The 24,799-nt window shown below is 41.6% G+C and overlaps 3 protein-coding genes across 5 annotated transcripts; 1 reads left to right on the top strand and 2 right to left on the bottom strand.

Annotated features, from left to right (window-relative positions):
- Positions 1-664: 664 nt before the first annotated feature.
- LOC133116312 (axonemal dynein light intermediate polypeptide 1-like) lies at positions 665-3,426 on the bottom strand. Its single transcript, XM_061225751.1, has 6 exons — positions 3,358-3,426; positions 2,384-2,502; positions 2,131-2,294; positions 1,790-1,968; positions 1,129-1,293; positions 665-865 (listed from the first exon to the last, which is right to left on the bottom strand). The coding sequence occupies exons 1-6, from the start codon at positions 3,424-3,426 to the stop codon at positions 833-835; spliced, it is 729 nt and encodes a 242-aa protein (XP_061081735.1). The 3' UTR covers positions 665-832.
- Positions 3,427-3,972: 546 nt separating this feature from the next.
- On the bottom strand, positions 3,973-13,191 carry LOC133116657 (MOB-like protein phocein). Of its 3 annotated transcripts, XM_061226485.1 has the most exons (9): positions 13,032-13,191; positions 11,292-11,447; positions 7,438-7,500; positions 6,942-7,042; positions 6,541-6,583; positions 6,328-6,414; positions 6,158-6,237; positions 5,837-5,948; positions 3,973-4,883 (listed from the first exon to the last, which is right to left on the bottom strand). In XM_061226485.1, the coding sequence occupies exons 1-9, from the start codon at positions 13,032-13,034 to the stop codon at positions 4,752-4,754; spliced, it is 777 nt and encodes a 258-aa protein (XP_061082469.1). In that variant the 5' UTR covers positions 13,035-13,191; the 3' UTR covers positions 3,973-4,751. The 3 variants fall into 3 exon arrangements, with proteins under 3 accessions (XP_061082469.1, XP_061082467.1, XP_061082468.1); XM_061226483.1 differs by lacking the exons at positions 11,292-11,447; positions 13,032-13,191 and adding an exon at positions 8,812-8,963; XM_061226484.1 differs by lacking the exons at positions 3,973-4,883; positions 5,837-5,948; positions 6,158-6,237; ... (2 more) ...; positions 6,942-7,042; positions 7,438-7,500 and adding exons at positions 10,308-10,492; positions 11,098-11,187.
- Positions 13,192-15,216: 2,025 nt separating this feature from the next.
- On the top strand, positions 15,217-21,851 carry LOC133116313 (beta/gamma crystallin domain-containing protein 1-like). The gene is made up of 5 exons (XM_061225752.1): positions 15,217-15,226; positions 16,212-16,454; positions 17,273-17,545; positions 20,097-20,360; positions 21,576-21,851. Exons 1-5 carry the CDS (start codon positions 15,218-15,220, stop codon positions 21,849-21,851), a joined length of 1,065 nt encoding a protein of 354 aa, XP_061081736.1. The 5' UTR covers position 15,217.
- Positions 21,852-24,799: the final 2,948 nt, after the last annotated feature.

Raw genomic sequence — 24,799 nt, forward strand, 5'->3', positions numbered from 1 at the left:
AACATGTTTCAACACAGGAAAAACTGTTTAGGCATAGAGTCAGAAAAATTCATGAGACTATTATTCTTAAGTATTTATTTTATTGCCTAATTTTTCATGTGTAATGAAATGCATATGATTCATTTGAAGAAATACATTTAACACAGCACGTTTCAACATTGAAAATGCTATTGATTTTAACTACATTAAGCACCTATCTGAATAACCTCAAAATATTTCACTAGCCTTTGACTTTTGTTGTCTAGTTTTACCTGTGATTGACAAAAATAAGATCGTACTGCCAATTTCACTTTAATTTTATTTCCAATAATTTTAGGGGTGCCAGAAATTTTGAGACCTATATTTGTATCGTGAGTGTAAATGGAAAAAAATAAAATAAACATTGTTTTGTGCTGCCCCAATCTTCCACCAGTGAAGCCATGAAAGACATGCAGTCAGACAGCAATTTAACACTTACAGCTGAGCAAGGTTATTGACTAAACACAATATGAATCAGAGATTATGACAGGCTTTATTATTGCTTTTATACAAATGGACATAGAAATGAGGTCATATTGAAGTGTTTCTCTCATGTGTTTCAACATGTAATTCCCTATCATAAGCCAAAGCAGTACAATTCATATTTTTGAAGATCTTCAAGAAAGTACATGTAAAAACAAGCAAATATTTTGGAAATCCATTTATTATTTAAAAATGAAAGAATGTTTTTATGGGATTTTCCATACTTTAGAGCTCTTATTTTTTGTCGCTGTATAACGAGATATACATTTTCTTTCAGTATTGAAAGTCCTTTAAAGTGGCAACTTTCTCAGCATGAAGCATGTGGCTCTGGTCAAGTTTTCTGTGTGAAGCTTCCAAGCTGGAACTGAAAAGATGACAAAAGCACAAACAATGACTCGAGATGCACTCTGGTATTAGCAATCTTAAGTGGTCATGAATTTAGATGTCTACTATGGCCTGTACTTGATTTATACACATCAAATACATCATATGAAATGCATATCATCCCGGCTAGGTTGAGACTCATAAACAAGACATGTGTGGAATATTTGGAATATGCAGTGGAAATGTGTGAATGTGTATTGAACCTCTGGGTTAGCTGTAACTGTTCTGTGTGGAGTGGCACACCTTGAGCTGCTCGTTGGTACGCTTCAGGTACTCAATCTCCTCGGCGTGTTTCCTATCCTCTGCCTCCCGGCGCTCCATCTCTTTTATCTTAATGGCCTCACATTTTGCCCACGTATCCTTTATTTTCTGCTCCAGGTCCTTGTTATCTTTCTCCAGAGCTTGTTTCTATGCATAGCGGATTGGAACCAATGGTTACTGCAGTACATTAATGTTTGAACCAACAGTTGCAGTCACAGTGTATATACTGCACAAGGGGAGAGAATTATTTAATTATTGATCCATCACAGACAACCAACTATTGGTTGATATGTTATACAAAAGACCCCCTTTCTTATTATACGTAGATACCTTAGATTCTTATTTGCAAATGGAGCAGAATAAATTGGGTGAATTTCTGTTCCCTTATTAGTCAGAGGGAAGGCCAGTCCCTGCTTTATATGCAAGCGGGCATGGCGAGTACTCAGTTCCCCTATATTGGTCTGAGGAGGAAGACTTTCCAGCCCGCTGTTGGTATGTAGAAGGAGAAAGGAAGGGTTTCCGATTGCCGATTAATCTATGGAAGAGAGAGAAGTGGTACCGTCTCCTACTGGCTCGAGGAAGTGAGAGAAGCCCACCATCAATTCCCCGACTGGCCATGGGAAAGGGAAGGGACCATCTGTACCTTTCTCTCCATGTCAGCTTTGCCTATCTCAGACTGCAGCACTCTCCTGATGCCGAACGCCATGCTGCTCTCGTACAGAGTCTGGTAGGCGGTCATGAACATCCGGATCTCGTTCCTGACCCGCAGGAGCAGCAGCCCCCTCTCCGTGCAGCTTATGGTTTGCTGTCTGATCAGCTCATCTGTGGGAAGAAGGGAAAGGGAAGACCTGGCTTTAGTACGGTGCCCTGGGAGCGACAGAAAACGGAAACATAGACATGCCAAGAGTCTACTCTTTAAGACAGGGTGAGCATGGGGCGGTTAAACTAGTTTTGTTTTGCTGCTCATTTTCCGGTCCTCCCTACCAAAGCACTGTGAGTAGAGCTCTCTTCGGATAGGGCAGATGCCGGTCTCACGAGCCTGCCTCTGCTTCAGCTTCAGATCCAACTGCTCCTGCAGCCTAACGACGCTCGTCTCCGGTGTGCTCGACACCGACTGCACCCACAGCTTGTTACCCTCCGACCAAACCCTACAGCATAGACACGGCGGGAGTGAAACTATGGGTCTCAACGAGGAGAGGAGATGTAGAGACGCTGCCCGCTTGTCACGGGGCGTTACCTCGGTGGCAGGATGGCGTGGAGGATATCCTCAGTTCTCTCTTTGCTTATTTCCACGGCTGGTTTGGAGGGAGTGGGGGCAGAGGAGCCGGGAGTCGGCTTCACAGAAAGACCGTGAACCTGAGAAGAAATGACATAATACAGACGGTCTCCCCGAATTCAGCACCTACTTCCTGACGCCTGCGAGCCGTTAAACAACAAGTTAAAGTTGACTGCACCTGCATGCAAGCTATTGAATGCACTGGTAATATGATGATTCGGCAATATGTTACTGTAGCATACAGAAACATGAATTACCAGATAAGTACATGTAAATATTGCGATGGCGATCCATGCAATTAATGTTTCTTAAGTTACTTTAATCTTTACATTAGTCTACATGGGTGCATTAGTAGTAATATTTTGCTTCTATCCATTTCCTCTATCGTAATATTTTATATGTATTTGGGCCCATGTATTTTATTTTATAATGAGCTAACTAGGCAGCAATAGAGGCCTGTCAAAGAACACGCGCCATTCCTAAACGGGCTACACGACTTTGTTCTACCATTCAAAGGTACGAGAACAATGTATTGGGATATTAAAATTAAAATAATATTTTTATTTTTTTAAATAACACACGTTGCGTGGCAACTAAAATTCAGATACACAAACCGCACGAAAAGAAATGCCGTTCTCTGGTTATACACGCGAAAAGAATGCTGTATTATAAGCCCTTATATGTATAAATAAATAGGTTTTTATCTATAACATTCTTACATAAGGATGTGCTTGATCACTCAAATTTTAGGAAAAGTCAAGGACTGGGAGGCATGAGTTTTCTATTGATACACTCGAAAAACAGAAATGGGACCCCCCACAAAATGTGATAATGGAAGTATCAATTCAACAGCGTAAAAAGCTAGGTAAAATGTACCAGATATGCATGCTAGTAAAGACAGCCAATACACTTGACAACTTTCCAAGTTGGCCTACCAGAGGTGACTTCCTGCTGACCAAGACCGGGTTGTCATATTGCAGCAGCGAATCGGCTGGGGGAAGCATGATTGCACGTTCATAAACCAAAATGTCGTTCAGACATGCAGCAACTCGTGTTTATTGTTGAAATGTTTATTGCGCCAACACGTCAAACAGTTATATCTTCAGCGAGACATTCTGTGACGTGTCATAGATATCACAGAAGAACAATAATACCACGTTTCTACCGGCAGTGTTCGTACGTTGCGCTATCACAATAGCGTTTCAATTGGTGTTCTATTTGTAAGGCATTTGGGTTATAATGAAAATATGTATAGCAAATATTGCCATCAACACGAAGTTATGTGAAAGTGTCCCGAAAACGACCACAACGCCGAAACCAACGGGCAGTCTACTCAGTTTAAACAATGTTATGACTGTATTTGGTTGATTATTGTAAATTCCCTACGCGGCTTACCATTAGTTTAAATTACCGTTTAATTTAGGTCGCCCTTTTCCAATACAATTTTTTTAAACCTTTTTAAACCTTTTTTTAAAATCAATTTTCCTGCTGCAAAATAGTACGGAATATGCTTTACAAATAAATTTGACACTTTATACACTTTTGACACCTTTTGACATGTTGTTTCTGTATCCTTTATCAATTTGTAATGTCTGTGCGAGGAGTGCAACCATACAATACACCACAAAGTGAAGTTACACAGCTAACAAGAAACCGCGCCTATTCCAAGTTACAAATTGATCAGTGATTTTAGGAATTCAGCAGACATTCTTAACCAGATTATTTTTCTAGCTACATAAACTTTGTAATTCATACTGTAATCCATTATTTATACAGTTTGATCATTACTAATGCACTGCAGTAAATGCAAATACATTTTAAATAGGGACATCAATTAACAATTAGCAGAGGGATCAAAAATGGAAAATAATTAGCAAGAGCCAGTTCTGGATCATAAAATTATATACATATATAATTTTATTAACCGATAATGAAAATAACCTTTAGTTAAAACAATTGTAATTTGAAAAAAATCAAAAAAAAAAAAAAAAAGGTATTGTGGCCAGCTGGGAGCGGCAGGGAAACAATCTCACTGCCGCACGCACACACACACACACGCGCACACACACTACATTTTGCATAAGTGGGGCTGATGAGAGATGAAGCAGAACAGAGCTGGCAGACAGGGCCACAGGTTTATGTACATGGGGGAGTGGGGTTGAATCAGTGTATGTACAGGGAAGGGGCATATACATGGGGCAGTGCAGGGCATTGTGGGGCTTGTAGTGGCACAGCAGGTATATACAGGGGCAGGGCAGGGTGGGGTCTGTACAGTGGAGGGGCACGGCAGAAGATGTACAGGGGGCAGTGTTCACTTGTAGCCTGCTGCTCAAGCCTCACTCTCCCCGGCTGTGGCAGTGTTCTGCTCCTCCTCCAGGATGGGGACAATCAGGTTATCCTTGGACATCAGACTGTACTTCATCACAAAGCGTGTGAACCGAAAACACAGGCACGTCTCGCTCTGGAAAGGAGGAAGAACCGATGGGGAGGGGGTGAATAAGATGCGTTTTGGACCCACTGGAGTAGTTCTTCTTCTATGGTCTAACACACACGAAGCTACACTCCACTGCTGTCGCCACAGAACTTTATCCATCTAACCTGCCATTAGCCAACCGGAATTCACAACTGTTACTTACATAGCCATTCATATTCCTTAGCTTAAAGTCTCACACACACTATCCTACAAGTAGGTGATTTGTAATTAATAACTACAAACAATATTTACAAATATTGAATTATCATTAGGCCTATGCAGCTCTATTTGCAAAAGTGCCACTCCTAGGTGGGAGTTTTTCCAATGCCACCAAACCACAATGCCAATATGCTGCATTAACAGTCACTGAAATGACTGCAACCATAACTGCAACTGCGATCAACCAAATTTAATGGAGCTCGTTTCCATTAAAACCGCACTGTCACACTATTTGTTATTAAAATGTAGACAGACTGATTTTTTATTTTTTTATTTTTTTATTTTTTTAAACAAAATCTGCAAGAACCAGTTTATCTGGAATGGAACATTCAAGCTCCTCATTGCAACTGGACAAAATGCAAAATGCGTGCCGACTAGCCACATAGGTTGCACCAGGCTAACTTCAACCCTTCTAACATATGAGGGTTGAAATGTTACACCATACAAGCTTCATCCAATTGTTTCATCATATAACCTCAGCCATATTTCATGTAACCCATCAATCAGTAATACTTAGCTTAACTTCTGTTTAGTATTTTATATTAGATTTCCACACTTTCCAAAAACTTTAAAACAATGAACACCAGTCTGTATCTTGGGGGATCTTAGAGTGCTTAATTCACTGTATAGCTAAAGATAAGCTCAGGTAGTTATGTCTAGTGAGGAAAGTGCAATATGCAACACAGTTCTAAGAGCAATCTCTTCATTTCCCTGTGACTTACCTCATACTTGTCAAATATCTGCCGGTGGTGGAAGTAGGCGTGGGAGAATATCCTGTAGACACGGCGACACACTGAGCCCAGCTTGGCTACGGAGGACTCCTTAATGCTCACTCTGCAGAGGAACACAGGACAGTGTGTTAACACACCGAAACACGCCGGCCAACATGCGCAATAAGGCAACGGTGCGGACTGTGTGCATGCATGTGTATGAACACGGTGCTAGATGGCACGTGATCATCGGTAACAGCACACAGCGCAGTCTGATGAGGGCGTGTAGGCCCAGATGAAGGCCTAGGTTGGACAGGCCAGGGCAAGGCTCACCGGCTGGGGAAGTATTTGTTGCTGTTGAGTAGGCAGGCGGCTCCATCCAGAGTGTGTCGGGTGTAGTCGATGGCCGGGCACTGCAGACACAGACAGACCCACACACGTGAGGCACTCCTGTCACTCTGCGGCAGTGCAGAGGGCCTGCAGGGGCCACGCGTTACACTCACCTCTTTCGGGGTCTTGTGGGCAGCACACAGGAATATCCACTGCTCTGTGGCGGTCATCTGGGTGCAGGTGTCAGGGTGGCACTCACTCTGCGGGCACATGGACACAGACACGCACGTCACACCGCGGGAGAGCACAAACACCGGGAACAAACCATGAAGCCTTAGACAGGATATTAAGGCAGAGAGACAAACGGATGGTACCACACACGGTACCTGCAGTTTAACAGCCAGTCCATTCAACTCCAGACAGAACTGCCTGTTGGGAGAGAAAACAAATTAAAACACATACACGCTACGTGTGAGGAAGTGTTGTGTTTACACTGCAAGCGCTGAGCAGGCCTATTCTGAGTGTGCATACTCTGCCTCTTGGTTGAATAGGGCTGTGGAAGACTGTGTCGAGTGTGCAGAGCAGATGCAGTGCATACTTCATATAAGGCAGTGCAGGGTGTGTAAGCACCGTAAGCATAGTATAGGACAGTGTTGGGTTAGTAAGGTTTGTGCATTTGTGGAGTAGGATAGTGTTGATAGTATATGTGCTACGTACGTTTGGCGTAGGATAGCATTGCGCATGTCTGCATTGCACATATGTGGTGTTGAACAGTGGCACCAAGTACCTGAGATGTTCATATTTCCACACTCCCTCGTCCTGGCCCTCAGGAGGCTCCAGGATTTTGTCGATGTTGGAGCAGTCTGAGCGGACGTTCTGCTGGATGTACTGGGAAGAGAAAAAGCGATACTTGTGGGCAAGGCATAGAGAGCCATCACTCCACCATAACCTTTCACTGAGCCACTCAGGACATGCCAGGGTGGGATAAAACTAAAGATGACACAATTTACAAACGCAATTGTTACCACAGCAATTTACACCAATGGAAAAAAGAGAAATGCATGCTAAGACGATGCTTTGTGTGCGCAATATTATTTACAAAAATAGAATTTTTCATGCCTTCAAGTGTGACTTCAATCACAAAGGACTTGTCATATTGCATATTCATTAGGTAAAATTGTTTCAGGCAACACAGGCTTGATGGCTGAAAATATGCCATAGATACACTGAACATCAACCAGACTTCCAGAACTTTTATTGGAAGCCACTTGTGGCAGACCTACCTGTTGCACAGCGAGTGTGCTGTCCATCTCCTCAAATGACTCCTCTGGCCAGTTGTAGAAGTCCTGCAGGCAGAGAAATGTGTATGCTCAAGACAAACTTAATCTTAGCACTAATACAACCTTTTATTTCACTTATTTAACTTGCATGCATGCATGCATGCATGGATGCATATGCATATATAGGTGCACAATAAGTTTTGGCCTGTACATTGTATGGGCATCTTATAGTAACAATACAACTTCTAAGGTCACAAGCAACCCCTTAATAAAAAGTCAAAAAATACATGTAAAAATCTATCTCCCATTCTCTCAAGTAATGCTAAAATATTTACATATTTTACAAAAAATTGTCACCTTTTTCAACCCTGACAAGTGTGCTGGAAACTGGTCTATGGAAAGTGAAAAGGGCACAGTAGCACTTGGCCACAGGTGGTGGGTGCCATGAACATGGATTCCATGTTCTTGGCAGACACAGGTATAGGCTATATCAATGCAAATGCCACAACCTGCTGCTTCACATTGCTGCTGTGTACCCTCTAAGGCATATCACTCTGTACTAATTATTTTCCTAGGGAAATCCTGTGCAGGTTGTCAGAAACGTCTCTACATATCGAAAATATTTGCACGCAAAATAACTGCACACAAAACTGTCTAGGTCAATCTACAAAAACAGTCCTACATTAAATTGGAACTTTCTTAAAAGTAAACTTTAAAAGTTACCTTAAAGGGGACACCTACAGGGCCACAAAAGGGAAAACGTTTGACCTTATGACTCAAATATACATGACATATGAGGAAAACATTGACACTGAGTTTCCAAAACAAGTTAGCTATAGTGTATAGCTACCTATTGTACCGGTATCCCATTTCAACACCTGAAAAATTGACACAGTTTAATAATGCTTCCTCCAACGAGCCAACATTAAGAAAGCACAAAAAAGACGTGCGGGAGAACACAAGAACTGCAGGTTACAAGTTCAGACATTAGCCAACAAGCCAATTGAACTGTGGGTCTCTAGCCGGCTAGTGTTGATTTAGCTAAACTCCCTACCCATGGCGCATCCATTATTTTTACATTCAACAACGGAGTCGGGCGCTTTCATCGAAAGTATTATCGATAAGGTTAACTAGTTAAAATCAGAACAGCAGGAAAACGTATGGAAACAGTTCTGTTCCACATTTTAAAAAAGAAATCCCGAACTGTGCTATAACGTTACGTTAGACTGGATAGAAGACTGGTAGGCCCAATCCTTCCTGTACAGTACTGCAAATGACTGAATCCCAGATAGACCATTACAACAACAAACACACCCGTCTTTATCGAAAACATTATGTAGTGAGTTTTTCTTCGAGTTGCGGGACTGAATCGCCTACCTGTGCCTTAGTTCCTGGCCGATTTCTCCTCAGAACTGCAGTACTCTCCGCCATGACCATCTCGACGCGATCCCCGGATGCAACAACACACGGCTGTCTGCAGAGACTGATACTTGACCTGACTGTACGCTACAAGGGGAGGGAGGGGTCGGAATGGCTTCTTTTTTTGTTGTTTTACGGCGGCTTGCGCACAGTTTTATGGTACATTACCGCCCCCTTCTGCTCCGGAGTGTGGATCAGAGAACTTCCCATAGAAAATAAATTACCAGTACTCCCTACTCAGGTATTAATCATCCTGTATCTTCTTTATATCCTAAGAAATATACCTCCCTTAAAACGTTGAACAAAACCCTGATATGTTCCACTTCACCCATTACCTTTTAATGTGAATACTTGCATTCCTTCCACATCTTTCATACCCTCTAGACACCATAATTACATGTTCTACCAAATCCTCTTGTTCATACTTCTCACACAAACCCACAGGGTGTTTTGCTACTACTTTTGGTGTTTTGTTTAGTCCACAATGTCCCAGCCGGAGTCTAGTCAATACCACTTCCTCTCTTCTATTAGTCACTTTGTTTTAATACTTCTTTGATTTTGAAACAAATGTCCCCTTCAACTCTCCCTCCATTTAACTTGCCACATTTGATTTCCTTTTTCCCATACTTTTGGTTTCCAAGTTATCCTAACTTCTATGTCTATTGTAAACTGATGTATGACTAGATGCCACACATTTTGAAATATGGCGGTTGGTCTTATTTTTTTTTTAATCTGACAAATTCTACAGGTCTTGGAGCATCAGTTAAAACAGACGTCATCATGAACCAAGATATTTAAATAACAAAACAACAGACCCTTCCTCCTCTCAATGAGCCTTTTCATTAAAAAATTTAACTTTTGAATGCAATTCACTCATCTGCTTATATAAGTACACAATCATATAATTAGAAAATTTCCTGAAAATGTTTATAGACAATCACGAAAAAACCGGGTTAAGCAGGTGGTTTAAATTTGGCTGATCGGTGTATACACTATATATAAATCTGATCATATCCATTGGCATTCTAAGAAAAGATTTGATTTCAGCATTTTTAAAAAAATCTCCAGAACAATTAGTGTTTATTAGTAGTTTGTCATAACCATTAAAAATGATTATTTGGATTGCACAAGATCCTTAAAAGAAATCAACCGCGCACCCCCCAACTTTGCTTGGACTCTTTGGACCCAGGGAATAAAAAGGCTTTTTACTACCCCCTGTGGAGGAAAGCCTGCCGAAAGAAACATCAAATTTCTTTGTGGTCTAGGAAGGCACCATTGTGATATCTGCGTAACCCAGCTAATCATGAGGTGCTATAAATCACCACCCCTTAATTCAGTTAACTATAGAAAACTTGACTTATTGAGTCCCAAATAATTTCATGAAAAATTTGTACATAGACATCATATACTCTTGCACAGTCAAGTGCTGTTAACAAAATGAGGTGGGTGTCCAATTTGGATTGATTAGTTCACTTTATTACAGTAGCAAAAGAGTTTTCATTATTTACAATTGAACAACATCCACAAAAATAGAAACAGAACAAAGAATATTCTCCTCCAAGCACAGTGGGGTTCAGGCAACAGGACCTCACTCAACATATTTCCCAAGGATATCCCCATCACGGAACAGGAAGTAGTCCTGAAAGGCGAAACACACAAAAACGAAACAAATATTAAAGGTAAAATAGGTAGGATTTTTGTGTTAAAACATTGTTACAATAGCCATGTAAATCCCTTCCCATCATTGAAAAAGGCTCACTGACATGTTGACTCTCTGCTTGTGTTTATATTTAAAATTAAATCCTTAAATTCTGGTTTGAAAACATACAGTTGACAGACTGACAGCCTGTACCAATCTTGTATAAGTGTATAGCTGTACAAGAATTCAAGCTCATTGGTTGAATATTGGTTTTAATCGCCACAGCCAATGACAAGGGGGGGGGGGGGGGTTTCAACGTCAGATAAACAGTGTTGTGGTTTGTGGGTGTTTGTTGCTGCAATTGCTCTCTTGACTGTTAGAAGTTCCTATTATACCTTAAAGTTGCAGAAAACCCACAATCATAATCAATCAGTAAATCAGTTCAAGCCTCCTGAGCACAGTTCAAATGATTTATGAACACATCTTTGAGGGCAACGGATAAAACTGCTGAGATGAATTAGGTCACCATCTATTAGCCTCATAGATATCACCACCATTACCCAATAGCCTTATCAATCTACCTGCTACAGCTGGCTGTACTGTACCTTGTCCTCTAGGATTACTTTGGTTCCTCCATACTCTGGCAGCAGGACCATCTCGCCAACTTTCACACTGACGGGCTGCAGATCACCACTCTGAAAGGCAGTCAAACACAACATTAAACAACAACTTTATTGCCGGCAACATAGTTTGCCGTTCCTCTCAGTGAGAGCTGCAGTCCAGGGACGGTGGGGGTCACCTTATCGGTGGTTCCGGGGCCCACCGCCACCACGGTGGCCTGCAGCACCTTGCCCTGGGCTTTCTCCGGCAGCATGATGCCCCCTTTCGTGACCGTCTCTGCCACCAGCCGCTGCACTAGCACCCGGTCAAACAAGGGGAGGAACTTCCGGAACGCCTTGGGGAGGAAGGGATGCAAGGCACAAAACTAAACCATGGAAGCCCACAATTGTGAATCAATTGTCAACAATTATGAGATATAAAATTCCTGAAAATGTGAGCTCAATACTCAATTCTCATACTTCATTTTGTCTTAGAGCAATTCATAGTTTGCCGGGTTATGCAATGAAAAACATGTAGTGGTTGAAAATGTGATACTTAGAGGTCCATAACTTTGTAGACAAGAGCCATAAATCTTTGTAAATTTGTATGTAGAGATATTTTTGTATGTATAATTAATATATCCCCTGGTAAAACATGCATCTACTTTCGTTTCGGGAGATATTTGGCCCTAAAAATGTACTTTTACTAAAAGCTCATAAGTTGATTAAGGAGTAGCTTCAACATACCCAAAGCAGAGGGTCGGGTGACATTACTGACACAGGTTTCCAAAAATGGCCCAATTGAATTTTCCAAGGGTAACTTCTCAGCTAATGTTATTAGTACCATGTTTATCTTTATATGAAAGTGCTCTCACATGACTCATTTACAAATACAATGACATTAAATGTTTACTTGTGAAGATATGACTCCTCAAAATTGGTCCCCAGTGAAAGCAAAGTGCATTCATAGGGCTGAATATCTCCTGAACAAAAGTAAATGCACGTTTTCTGCTGGATATGAATTCTAAATATAAAATCACATCTAAATGCACATTTCCACATATTTAGGGCTTTTCTCAATCTCGTAATTTTCTATCAACACACAGAAAAAGATAAAAATCCAAGAGGTGCGGTCGTGCACCCTCCTGGAGTTGGCATGGAATGGCCCTGAAGGTGTGAAACACCAACTGTACAGTATGTCTAACCAGTCTCACCTTGAATGAAGGCGTTGTGTGTGTATGTTGCCTTTTTTACTGCTACATGCTTCGCTATGATGGCACAAATCACAGTACGGTTTTATGTCGTCGCACATTGGCTGCAGATGACTTATTATGCGTAAGTGAGGAACACCCCTGAAACATCTGAATGAACAATGTCATGCGAGAGCATGCTACTGACATAATGGCCTCTGCACTTTAAGCTTTGACCCTCTACGCCGGTTCCTACACGCTCAGCTACCGGCTTTGACATTAAACTGCCGCAGATATTAAGAAATAAACCTGCCCTAAATCATCTTCGGCGTCACAGGGATAAATGTAGCAACGTAGCACATGTCCGACAAACACAACCTGAAAATTCCGTGAATCATCTGTCCACCACAACGCTCACAAAGGGCACCACGTTGTAGCTAGCCAGCTAACAAATATGGAAATCATCAATCATACTTCATTTCATTTATGTCTAAGCTATCTTGTTAATAGGCCTACATAACGGCATAAAATCGTGAGCCAGAGACGGTTTTTGTTCGTCATTTTTGTTACCACTAAATTTAAACCAGAAAACGAAATCTGAGTTCATTCTGACCATGTTTGCGACTAGTTAGATGCAACCAGTATGCTTAACCGCATGCGTAGAAATAAAGCCACCCTACAAAAAAAACAAAAAACATTCAGGGTTCATTCATCAATGTAAGCGGCTGTATAAGAATGTATCTCTCTTACCATCTCTCCGTGTCTCCGGAATTTATAGCTAACCAGCTAGCTATCTTCTACCCTAGCGTTCCTACAGCCGTTAAACTCACTGGACTAGCAGTCGGATCCACGTGAAGGAACTCGGCAGCACTGCGCTTACGCCACTTCCCGTTGTACCGTTGAACATTCCCTACCTTTTTTTTTTTTTGTTAATAAAGGAATAATATCGTTTTTAATCGCGCGACAGATTATTAAATTGTCTCGTGTGGTTTACATAATTTACATGCCTGTTTTGATGAGCAAATATATTAAAAAATTATATATATATTTTTTAAACAGTGGAAGACAATATACAATGAAAGGTAAAATGTAATTAAAAGCTTTAATGAACATTATGTACAATAAAATGTGTACTACAGTTATGGTGACTGTCCTTCACTGTCTGCGGTGGTATTGCTGTAAAAGTGTCATTGTCTTTGGGTCCCCCCCCCTGCCGATCGTTTTGGTTAATGCAGTAATGCTTATGTCTCCCACAGTAGGTCGCACGGACAGCACTGCTGGGTGCAGCTGGTGTTGTGTCACTGCTGTTCTTGGCAGTGGCTATCGTCACAGAGTTATCACAACCTACCGCATCGATTTGAATTTTGATTCAGTCCAAGTGTATTTCCACCGCTTTCCACGAGACAGAGTTACTTCCGGTCTCCTGAGGGGGCGAGAAGGTTTTATAATCAGGGAACTCAGTCTGCGGTCTCATCAGATGCTCATACATTTTCCCACTAGGTGGCAATATGTGCACGATATGCAGACTTGATTCATTGACCCATTTTATTACTGTGTTTCATTGTTCCCTGCGGTGATGGAGCTTGAACATCAACATTATTTGAGTTTTCCCACAGAAAGATTATTCCACATTATTTGCGGTAATAAGAATGTACTGTACCTTTACATCTGGAAAAGGCTCCCGATGGCTGTATCCAGCTGAGGGCTTGTTGCTCTGAAGTCCCCCAATTCCACAAAGAATCAGTCCCCAGTGGCCGTATTGCCCACAATACATATTTAGCTATAGTATCACCCAGATAAGGAGGGTGGGGCAGCTGGTTGTCTCAACAATGCCTGATTTGGCCAATGTGGCCCACCTGCATAGCTCTCTAGTGCACATCTGCATGTTGGGTGCTGCATGTAAATGAGAGGCAAACAAGAGCTATATTGTCTGTGTCCTTTCATGGGTTTTGGATTATTAGTGAATATTGCTGTATGCTTTTAATGAAGACAGCTATCACTATTTGGGGATTCAGATTTGTTTTTTTGTTGCTGTGAAGAAAGTTGGAGAAGGGACTGGTGGTAATGCAGATACAGAACCAGTGGGCGAGTTTTCAGCTGAAGCGTTTTTTCCAGAACAAGAAGGTTTTGAGAGGTTGTACAGCGAGTGAGTGCACAGCTGAATGTCTACCATTTTTTTGAGGATGGGTAAGTTTGACTGGATGGACTGTGTTTGAAACCTGGAGAGAAACCTAGCCTACATGGATGGACTCAGCTTTTTCCAGAGGAAATTGCTTTAACCGTGGAAATCTTGTGTTACATACAGAAGTGCATTCAGTAGGCTGACGAGAGCAACAGAAAAGATTGATAACGTACTCAAAGCAAGGAAGAGAGCAAGCAAGAAGTGCTACAAGAAGTGGGTGGGTCCAAGTTCACACAATCCAGGTCCCTGGCCCCTCCCATGGTCTTATTGCTTTTACTGTGCTTCACTGCTGCTGAGAAATGGAGGGCCAGTGGCAGAGGCAGCTTTGTGATGACTTTAAACATTCCGGACCATAAACATTAATCCCTTTATTGTGGATTAGTGGATAAAATGCCTTTTCGAGGGAGATGTATAAATGGGTATGGGATCGAGCAATGTGCCTTGCTAGGACTTTTCGCCCTGATGAATCAGGGCTTTTAAGTCTATGGGCCGGATCAGGACCTTGGCAGCACAGACGGGAATCCAAATCCCGCTCATTAAAATAACAAAACCGATGATCCTACTGCCTCTGATTGAGCTTTATAAAACCGGCCCGGCCTCGTTCTCGTGAGCATTACAGCGGAGACCCTCCAGACCACGGCACAACATGAGCAAGGTAAGGCCCTCCAGACCACAGCACAACATGAGCAAGGTAAGGCCCTCCAGACCACGGCACAACATGAGCAAGGTAAGGCCCTCCAGACCACGGCACAACATGAGCAAGGTAAGACCCGAACAGCAGAGGCCAAACAAGGCTGAAGGACTGTGTGAGGAGAGAGACTGAGAGAACGCAGCAAACCTCCATTTGACCATTAAGTAACACATTTTATTAATTTAAGGATCATGCAAGACTGCAGTGAACAACTGGCTTCTATTTCTATGATATTTATAATCTTTCAGGGCAGTATGTCATTTTTAAGGTAATACTATATTTAGATAATTATTTCTACTTAAATATGACAGCAATGGTAGAGATGATTTGAAGATTTCAAAGGAACACTTCCTTTGCATGATTCCTTTGATAAAAGTGCCCTAGATTTCACCTAAATTACTTTCATGTTGTGCCCCTGTACACAGTTTTAATCTTTGCCCAATAGTCCTAAATTAGACAGTGATGGACATCTTGGAGTAAAAGAAAAGTGCTACTATATTGATGTGGTCATTCCTCAATTGCTGATTGCAGTAGGTAAATGGTCAGCATTTATATAGCACCTTTATCCTGTACAATTGATGCTTCTCATTCACACACACACGCACACACACACACCAACGGCAATTGGCTGCCATGCAAGGCACCAACCAGCTCATCAGGAGCATTTGGGGATTAGGTGTTTTGCTCAGGGACAGTTTGACACACCCAGGGCGGGATTGAACTAGCAACCCTCCAACAGCCAGATGACTGCTCTTACCTCCCGAGCGAATGTCAGCAGTTGACTTGCAGTTGACAAACATGCTGCAAGGGTTTCAGAAGATAAAAATAACATTTCAGATAAAGATAAATATAAGCTATGATTGAGATGGCATTATTTTTGTAGATTCATTTTTGTTGTGTCTATACCTCCCTAATATAATGAATAGATTAACAGTCTATAACTCTTTAATACACTGAGTCAATGATACTGCACAAGTTAAACACTCAACACTGTCCTGAGTGTTGCTGCCTCTCCGATTTCCCTCTGGTGAAAACGTTCCGCTCCGCTGGCCCTCAGATCATCTTCTACGAGGACAAGAACTTCCAGGGGCGGTCCTATGAGTGCGACACGGACTGCTCCGACATGCACGCCCACTTCGGCCGCTGCAACTCCATCCGCGTGGAGAGCGGCTGCTGGGTGCTGTATGAGCGGCCCAACTACGCAGGGTACCAGTACGTGCTGACCCGCGGAGAGTACCCCGAGTATCAGCGCTGGATGGGCTACAACGACACCATCCGCTCCTGCCGCACCTTCTCCTATGTGAGTAGCCCACTGGGTGGCCTGGCGCCTCCTTTATGATGTCATCACTGTGGGACCCATAGGTGGAGTAAGATATCACCTGTCACATGGTTTATGTGAGGGAAAATACAGCAAGTAGAGGGTCAGCCAGGTTTATTTTTCAATTCATTAACTTGATTAAAATGGATGGATCATTATTTCCAGTGTGGATGAATATATAGGGTATACCTGCTTTTGTGTGTTGTGTGTTGTTCACATAGTTTTACTGATACTGAGTCTTCGCCACACAAAACTGTGTTAGTTTATATTGCAAACTTTGACAACCAAGGCAATAAGCAGATTCATTTGTTATTGTTTATATCCACAAGTGATTTTATTCAGAGAAATTTCAGTCTACTGTCGTAACGCGTAACAAAATCTGTTGAGATGACATTCAAATTACTCTCAATTCTCAGATCTACCAATAAATCACTCTTAACAGGTTATCCTGTGGGTGCCATGATGAATTAAGACACCCAATTTAAATGGTTATCCTAATGGTTATCCTACTTTTGCTGATGTTTTGGTTTTGGAGAGTTCATCGGTGAAGTTGCACAGGGGAAATTGTGCCTATTGAAAAGAATAGTGTGGATAAGTAAATTTAAGGAGGCACAATTTGCCCCGGTGCAACCTCTTTCTTGCTCAGCTCCAGCCACAACCTGCCCTGTGTAACCTCATTAATAACCTCACCACAAAAACAACTGCTGCTACCTGAAGGGAGCGCGGGGCATTGTCATGGTCAGCGCGCCCCTGGCCTCAGACCTCTCACGCCCCCTGCTGTCGGCACCATGTCATTGCAGACCAGCGGCGGGCCCTACCGCATGCGCATCTACGAGAGGCAGGACTTCCAGGGCCAGATGATGGAGTTCAGCGATGACTGCGAGTCGGTCCAGGACCGCTTCCACAACCGCGACATCTACTCCTGCAACGTGATGGACGGCTACTGGACCTTCTACGAGCACCCCAACTACAGGGGGCGCCAGTACTTCATGCGGCCTGGAGAGTACCGGAAGTTCAGCGACTGGGGTGCCACCTGTGCCACCACGGGCTCCTTCCGCAGGATCACCGACTTTTAAAGCGCCTTCCTTCCATCCAACCCCTGTACCTTTCTTCTCCCCCCATTTCCGCCTTGTCAATTAAAGGAGATTCTAAGTAAAGATGCGTGCGTGTTTTTCTTTTGGGTACTGATCGGCGCAAGAGTGGACGTGTAGGTCTAAACCCGAAATTTCCCCCTCTGTCGAGACAAACTACAGTAACCGGCTGAAGCCAAGAAGTAAGCTCGTGCTGTGCATATCTGAGCTGTGGAAAGCAGATCGTTATGTTCCCCACTGAAACCAATGTAGAACTTACAGAGCAAATTAAACTTCACAATTATAGATTTATACTTCTCATTTACATTTAATTATTCATTACTTCTGTAATTAGATTACATTCACACCACATACGAAGTAATGTAATCCTTAATCCAGTAGTATGCAGGTGATACTCCCACTGTGTAACAAATAGTAGTCTGTGTCACTTGTATGTCTGTATGTGGCTGCTCTGCCTACCTCCTTCAGCACCGGACCGTCAGTTTGACACACACTGAAAACCAAACAATTAGAGTCTCACTGTAACACACATTACACGCAGAACTTTTTAAAATTTAAAATCAAAATTCCGAGTTCCCCTTGGTGACTTTGTATTAATGTGCCTAAATATATTCGACCTGATAGCCACGGTTTACATTTTCATAATAAATACATTTCATAATTACATTTTCATTTACATTTTCTTCTGCTGTACCAAAAATATATCAAAGAAATGACTTTTAAGCCCCCAAACTGAAGGGGAGGCTATACCTCAGCCTCAGCACTTTGTACATGGGTGCAATTCCTTTCTGGTCCCATAGGTGAAGTAAATGTAAAATCATCACATGCAATGCTTACTTGATATGAGGCATATTGTGTTTTTTGCTCTTTATGGTTACAATGGTCAATTCAGACTAAAACATACACCTACATATGTATGTATGCAGTTCCTCTGTACTCAAACATATAGTCGAACTACACATTTTACCTGCATGTCTGTATAGTAAATGAGATATTTTCTATAATGTACATATTTGGAGAAAATATGTAAAGCATGTATTTATTATAAATGATTAACACATTTTAGCAAGAATATCACCAAAATTCTGTATACAAATATAAAAAGATACCGGTAAATGGGATATACTTTCTGCTCAAAAATATGAGAAAACTACTTTCCACTTCTCTCTACTTCCACTCTAATAAAATTGGTCAGAGGAAATGTGTTTCCATGAATGTGAAGTAAGTGACATTTTTACAGAAACATATTTTAGCCAAATACAATCGCTTAAGAAAGTATTCAGACCTCTTCACCTTTTGCACACTTTATTGTGTTTAGATGTCATTTTAAACGGATAAAACTGCCATTTTTCTTTACAAGCTTTGCCCACCTGGATTTGGGCAGGGTATCCCATTCTTCCTGCCATATACTCTCAAGGTTTGTCAGATTGGATGGGCAGCATCTGTGAACTGCCATCGTCTTCTAGCCACTCAGGCTAGGCCTGATTAATGGAGTGCTGCGAAGATGACCATCCTTCAGGCAGGTTCTCCCATCTTGGTAGATGACTTCCTAAGCTCTGTTAGAGTGACTGTTAGGTTCTTGGTCACCTCCCTGACCAAAGCCTTTCTTGCCCGGTTACTCATTTACTCAACCCATACTCAAGGAAGAGTCCTGGTGGTTTCAAACTTCTTCCATTTCACAGTTATTGAGGCCACTCCTGGGAACACTCAAAGCTTTAGAAATGGTTTTATATCCTTGCCCTGATCTATACCTTGCCATATTGTGAGGTCGACAGAGAGTTCCGTGGACTTCATTTGTTAAATTTTCAGTTTTCAGCTTTTGATTATTAATACATTTCCAAAAATGTCTAAGAACATGTTTTCACTTTGTCATTATGGGTTATATGTAGATTGATGGCAATTTGATCAATTTAAAATGAAATCTACAGCACAATAAAGTGTGCAAAAATGAGAACATGGCTGAGAACATGCTACCTGGATCAAGAAAAAAATCTATGAAAAGGCTGTGTGACCCATATGTATGGGGGGGGCGTCACAATGCTTTTTTTGCTGGAAACCATGGTGACAAAGCGTGGGCCAGCAATGGTGGGAATTCTTTACCATCGAGGCCATAAGACACCTGTAAGGTTTGTGCTGACTCCAGTCCACACTGATTTGAATGACAAAACTGGCAGTCAGACCTTTCCCCTGCAGAATAGTATATAAGGAGGCCATGTCCTATGGAAGCACAACAAGACACTCAAAACCGCAACCATGGGCAAGGTACCATGCTTCACACACACACACTCACACACACACACACACACACACACACAAACACACATACACACACACACTTATACAGCTTACATACATGGACACACACTACTCAGACTCACTGAAACACAAACAAGCACACAACACACATACAGAACACACACTGATGTGCACACAGGAATACTGCTCACACAAAGACACGGCCCACTCATACACAACAACACGGCATCACATTTTTTCGGCCAGTAAGCACAGGAGGTAATACTGCGATGACTAAACCACGGCTGTTTCTTCTCAGATTGTTTTCTACGAGAACAGAAACATTGGCGGCCGTTTTCATGAGTGTATGGGCGACTGCTCTGACCTGCACTCCTTCTTCAACCGCTGCCACTCCATCCGCGTGGAGAGTGGCTGCTTCATGATCTATGAGCGCCCCAACTACATGGGCCACCAGTACTTCCTGAGGAGAGGAGAGTACTCTGACTACCAGCAAATGATGGGAATGACAGACTGCGTCAGGTCCTGCCGCATGGTCCCCATGGTAACATCCTATCCATTTCCCCGACACCAAACTGAAATACATGTACACCCTGTATTTAGGTAGTGCCAAACCTGCACCAGGGACGCCTGCAGGTTTCTATGTCTATGCCTGTCTATGCCTGCAGGTGTTCACATGCACAACACAGCTTGTTTGATGAAACAATAAGTTTCCTACCTATTTGCCGTTAACTCTTCATCTAGCTGTTGCACCAAACTCACACAGAACTGCCTCAATCTCTAGTTTGATGTCATGATGGATCTTCAGTAATGCAAATTAATGAAATCGTGTGCCAGCCATTGAACTCCGTAAGTAGTCCTCTCTGCAAATGATGCAAACTGCCGAATGAGTATTCCGCAGAGAGGCCAATACCAGCATTGTGCCAACACCGGGGATCGAACCACCGACCTTGCGGTTCCCAGTCATGTACCTTAACCGCCGCTTTTTCCAGTTACTAATCAGTCCGATGCAAAAAATAACAAGCCAAACATCAGCTATTATTTTGAGAAAAGTACACCTTTCTGCAGCTTTATTAATAGGATGGGAACAGGTTGAATGACTTTTCTCCAACAGTGTAGGTGTGATGGTACAGTGCATCCTGGGGTATGGCTGCAGGGCCCTCTGACCTGCACTGCCCTTCTGTCAACTTCTGGCAAAAGTATCATTGTGCAGTTTTAGTTTGTTCAGATCTAGAACACAGAAACAACAAGAAAGGAACAACATTGAGCAGCATGTGACACTATTCATGACAACAAGCTTGGTCAAAATGTCTGAATCCACCTCTGTGGAAAAAAAAGGGCGGCAGATTTACTTTGTTATGAACACATAGTATTTTCAAATTTCACTGGATTTTTTTCCTATCAAGTAATGTCAAATAATTTAGTAATACACTAAATATGAATATTCATATAGTAAATTCCATACAGTAAATTTCAAAACTGCTGTGGTAAATGTGGTTGCAAATTGGTCATGGTAAATTAACAAAACTGAGAATGAACAGAAAGAGAGAATCTTGTGCACCATTTTGCTTTTCTAATATTCAGATCTTTATTGCTGCATTACTGATTAGCTGAAGGCTTTGCCCCCACATAATAAGCGTTTGTTGGAATCTACTGTTCTATTAATGCAATGGTCTCAGATACTTATTACTCAGTTGCATATGGATCGCCACCTGAAGATGGAAATGGTTTCCTCTCGTTTGTTCTCCCCCCGTCGCAGTACAATGGTTCCTTCCGGATGAGGATGTACGAGCGCGCTGACATGGGCGGCCAGATGATGGAGCTGATGGACGACTGCCCCAACATGATGGACCGCTTCCACTGGTCCGACGTCCACTCCTGTAACGTGATGGAAGGCCACTGGCTGTTCCACGACCAGCCCAACTACAGGGGCAGAATGTACTACATGAGGCCTGGAGAGTACCGCAGGTACAGCGACTGGGGCGGCATGAGCTCCAGGATCGGCTCCATCAGGCGCATCATGGATTACAACTGAAGGGGCCATCCTTGTGCAATGCTTGCTATTTTTGACACACTGAATAAAATGGTATCTAAGTGCTTTAGTATTGTTCTCTGTGTGATATCTCACAGGCACATATACAACATATACATAATTACACAGCATCTCACACAGACAAACCACAGCCCAAACTCCTCAGCATCTCACACAGACACACTACAACTCAAATTAAACAACATCTCATACACACTACAACCCAAATTAAACAACATCTCACACAGACACACTACAACTCAAATTAAACAACATATCATACACACTACAACCCAAATTAAACAATATCTCATACAGACACACTACAACCAAAATTAAACAACATCTCACACAGACACAGTATAAGTCACACTACTTTGCCAAACAGATCAAGACCACTATGCAGGATGTAGGCATTCATAGATATGTCAAAGACTAAAAGAAAGAGCGGACTATGCCAGCAGAAACTCTAGAGGGTTCACTGCAAGATATTAATCACTGGTAAGCCTGAAGAACACAATGGCCAGGTTAGAGTTTGTTGATTTGCATATTACAAAACTGCACAGTTCTGTCTCATGGACAGAATTTCTCCACAGATGAGGTGGTATTCTTTGGATCATGGGCTGTTGCTTCATTTCTCCCCACTTTTGGCTTTCCATGGTTTATTTTGATCTCATCTGTCCAAAAATCTTTCTTCCAGAACTTTTCTGGAACAACTCTGTTTTGTGGAAAATGTTTATCTACCCTTTTGATTCCTGCTGCTGATATGATTGCAGTGTAGCCTGCTATTGTCTATTCTCTGTACAGTGTATTTGTGCATTCTAATATTTTCACCCCACACCCTCTATGCCTGACAAAGACCATTTTGGGTCAAAAGATTACATCCTAAATAAACCACAAAGGAGCATTTGCTGGTGTGTGGGTATTCTTTATTCTTTCACCATTTGAAACATCCGTTTTCATTTTGACTGCATGAGCCTCAGTTCTATTTTGAGCTATCTCCATCTACTATAAAGGGGATGTTTATAACACTGGCTTGCAAATAAAAGCTGCCATACAATAAAACAAACACACTGAAGGTAAAGGTTATATGCAGAGGTGTATACCTCTAGACTATTAGAATTGATAGAATATGTAAAAACTGAATTTATACTCTCTTCTTCTGCAGGGGCTCCCTTCTTAAGTTGTATTAGAACATATCTATAGGATGCGATCTACAGACAGATTTTTTCAATGGTCCTTTTCACACATTAGAGAAGGATGCATATTTGAAACATTTAATCTCTGTACCAACGATTACTGCCTACTGGTTGTTTAGCAAAGTCAAAGCTGAACTGTGTACATACTAATTTGATAAAAATGAGGGACAGTTATTTGCATTTATGCAGGGTTACACCATTACTGTTTAATGTACAAGAATATAACAGCAAGCTGAATAAATACGAAGCTGTAACTTGATCTATCCTTATAGCATCTTACGGGGAAGGTGAACTTCAGGTTATGGTGAATTTTGGGCCTGTTTAGAGAAAAATGAAATACAGTGATATTATATAAAGGCAAGGTTTCCAAACAGATTTAGTCATAGTGTTTGTGCTTAGTTCAGTTTGTGGCTGATTATGTCATAGTCTCCATAGTATTATTTCAAATAAAATTCAAGTGCAATATGCCAGACGGTTCCAAAAATAAGTTTACAAAAACAGTAACACAGGCCCAATTTACAAAACAAAAAAAGGTATATACAACTGCAAGCCACTTAAAAGAGTCATACATTATAAAGACAGCATTCACATAGTCATAGTCAACATATTTGCATATACACTCAGTGATTATTTTATTAGGTAGACCTGTACACCAGCTTGTTAATGCAAATATTTAATCAGCCTAACTAAATACATAAAAGCATGCAGACATGGTCAAGAAGTTCAGCTGTTTTTCAGACTAAATGTCAGAATGGGAAAGAAATGTGATCTAAGTGATTTTCACCATGGAATGATTGTTGGTGCCAGACAGGGTGGTTTGAGTATCTCAGAAACTGCTGATTTTATGAGATTTTCCACACACAACAGTCTCTCAAGTTTACAGAGAATAGTGTGAAAAGCAAAAAACATCCAGTGAGCAGCAGTTCTGCGGCCAGAAAAGTGTTGTTAATGAAAGAGGTCACTAGAGAAGGGTCAGACTGGTCGAAGCTGACAGGAAGGTGACAGAAACACAAATAACCACATATTACAACAGCGGTATGCCGAAGAGCATCTCTGAACACACAACTGTCCAACAGTCTTATTCTGACAGCAAACCAGTTAAATCTACCACTATGGCCAGAACAAAGAAACAAAATGGCAGACATCTGCTGTGGCCCAATAGCTGGGCTCTCCTTTAACGATGCTCCCAAGGAGGTGGTACCTTGTAACTCCATCCCACATCCACTTCGGTCGCAGATTAGACTGACACAATTAAAAAAACAAAGTAACAACCAAAACAGAATTTCACCCCTAGACTAAGACACATAAGTGCTGACAAGGACAAATACGTTATTTTTACTTTAAACATTTAATAAAATTAAACATTCATACATCCATCCTCCCACTATCTAACTTATTTCAGGTCGTGGGCTGATGATGATTATGATTGATAATTTAAAGGAGAATAAAATTAAATAAAATTGGAGTTGAAGTACTCATAGCCACTGATAGTATAACTAAACACTGCATCGCAATAACCAACAAACAGCAGGTCACGGCTATTTGCATTAATGCAAGCCGTGCTTGCCTCTGAAATGCATGTTTATATATAAATAAAGATTTTTTCCTGTTAATATTCTTCGTACAAAATAATAACATTATATAAAATAAATATATGACAATAATTAATTAATATTGAGTCTCTATTTACATGACACTGGTATGAGGGAACTGGAGATTTTATGTGGCTATCTATGTACCATAAAGGCAATC

Source organism: Conger conger, chromosome 17, assembly GCF_963514075.1.
Source record: "Conger conger chromosome 17, fConCon1.1, whole genome shotgun sequence".
Classification (NCBI taxonomy): domain Eukaryota; kingdom Metazoa; phylum Chordata; class Actinopteri; order Anguilliformes; family Congridae; genus Conger; species Conger conger.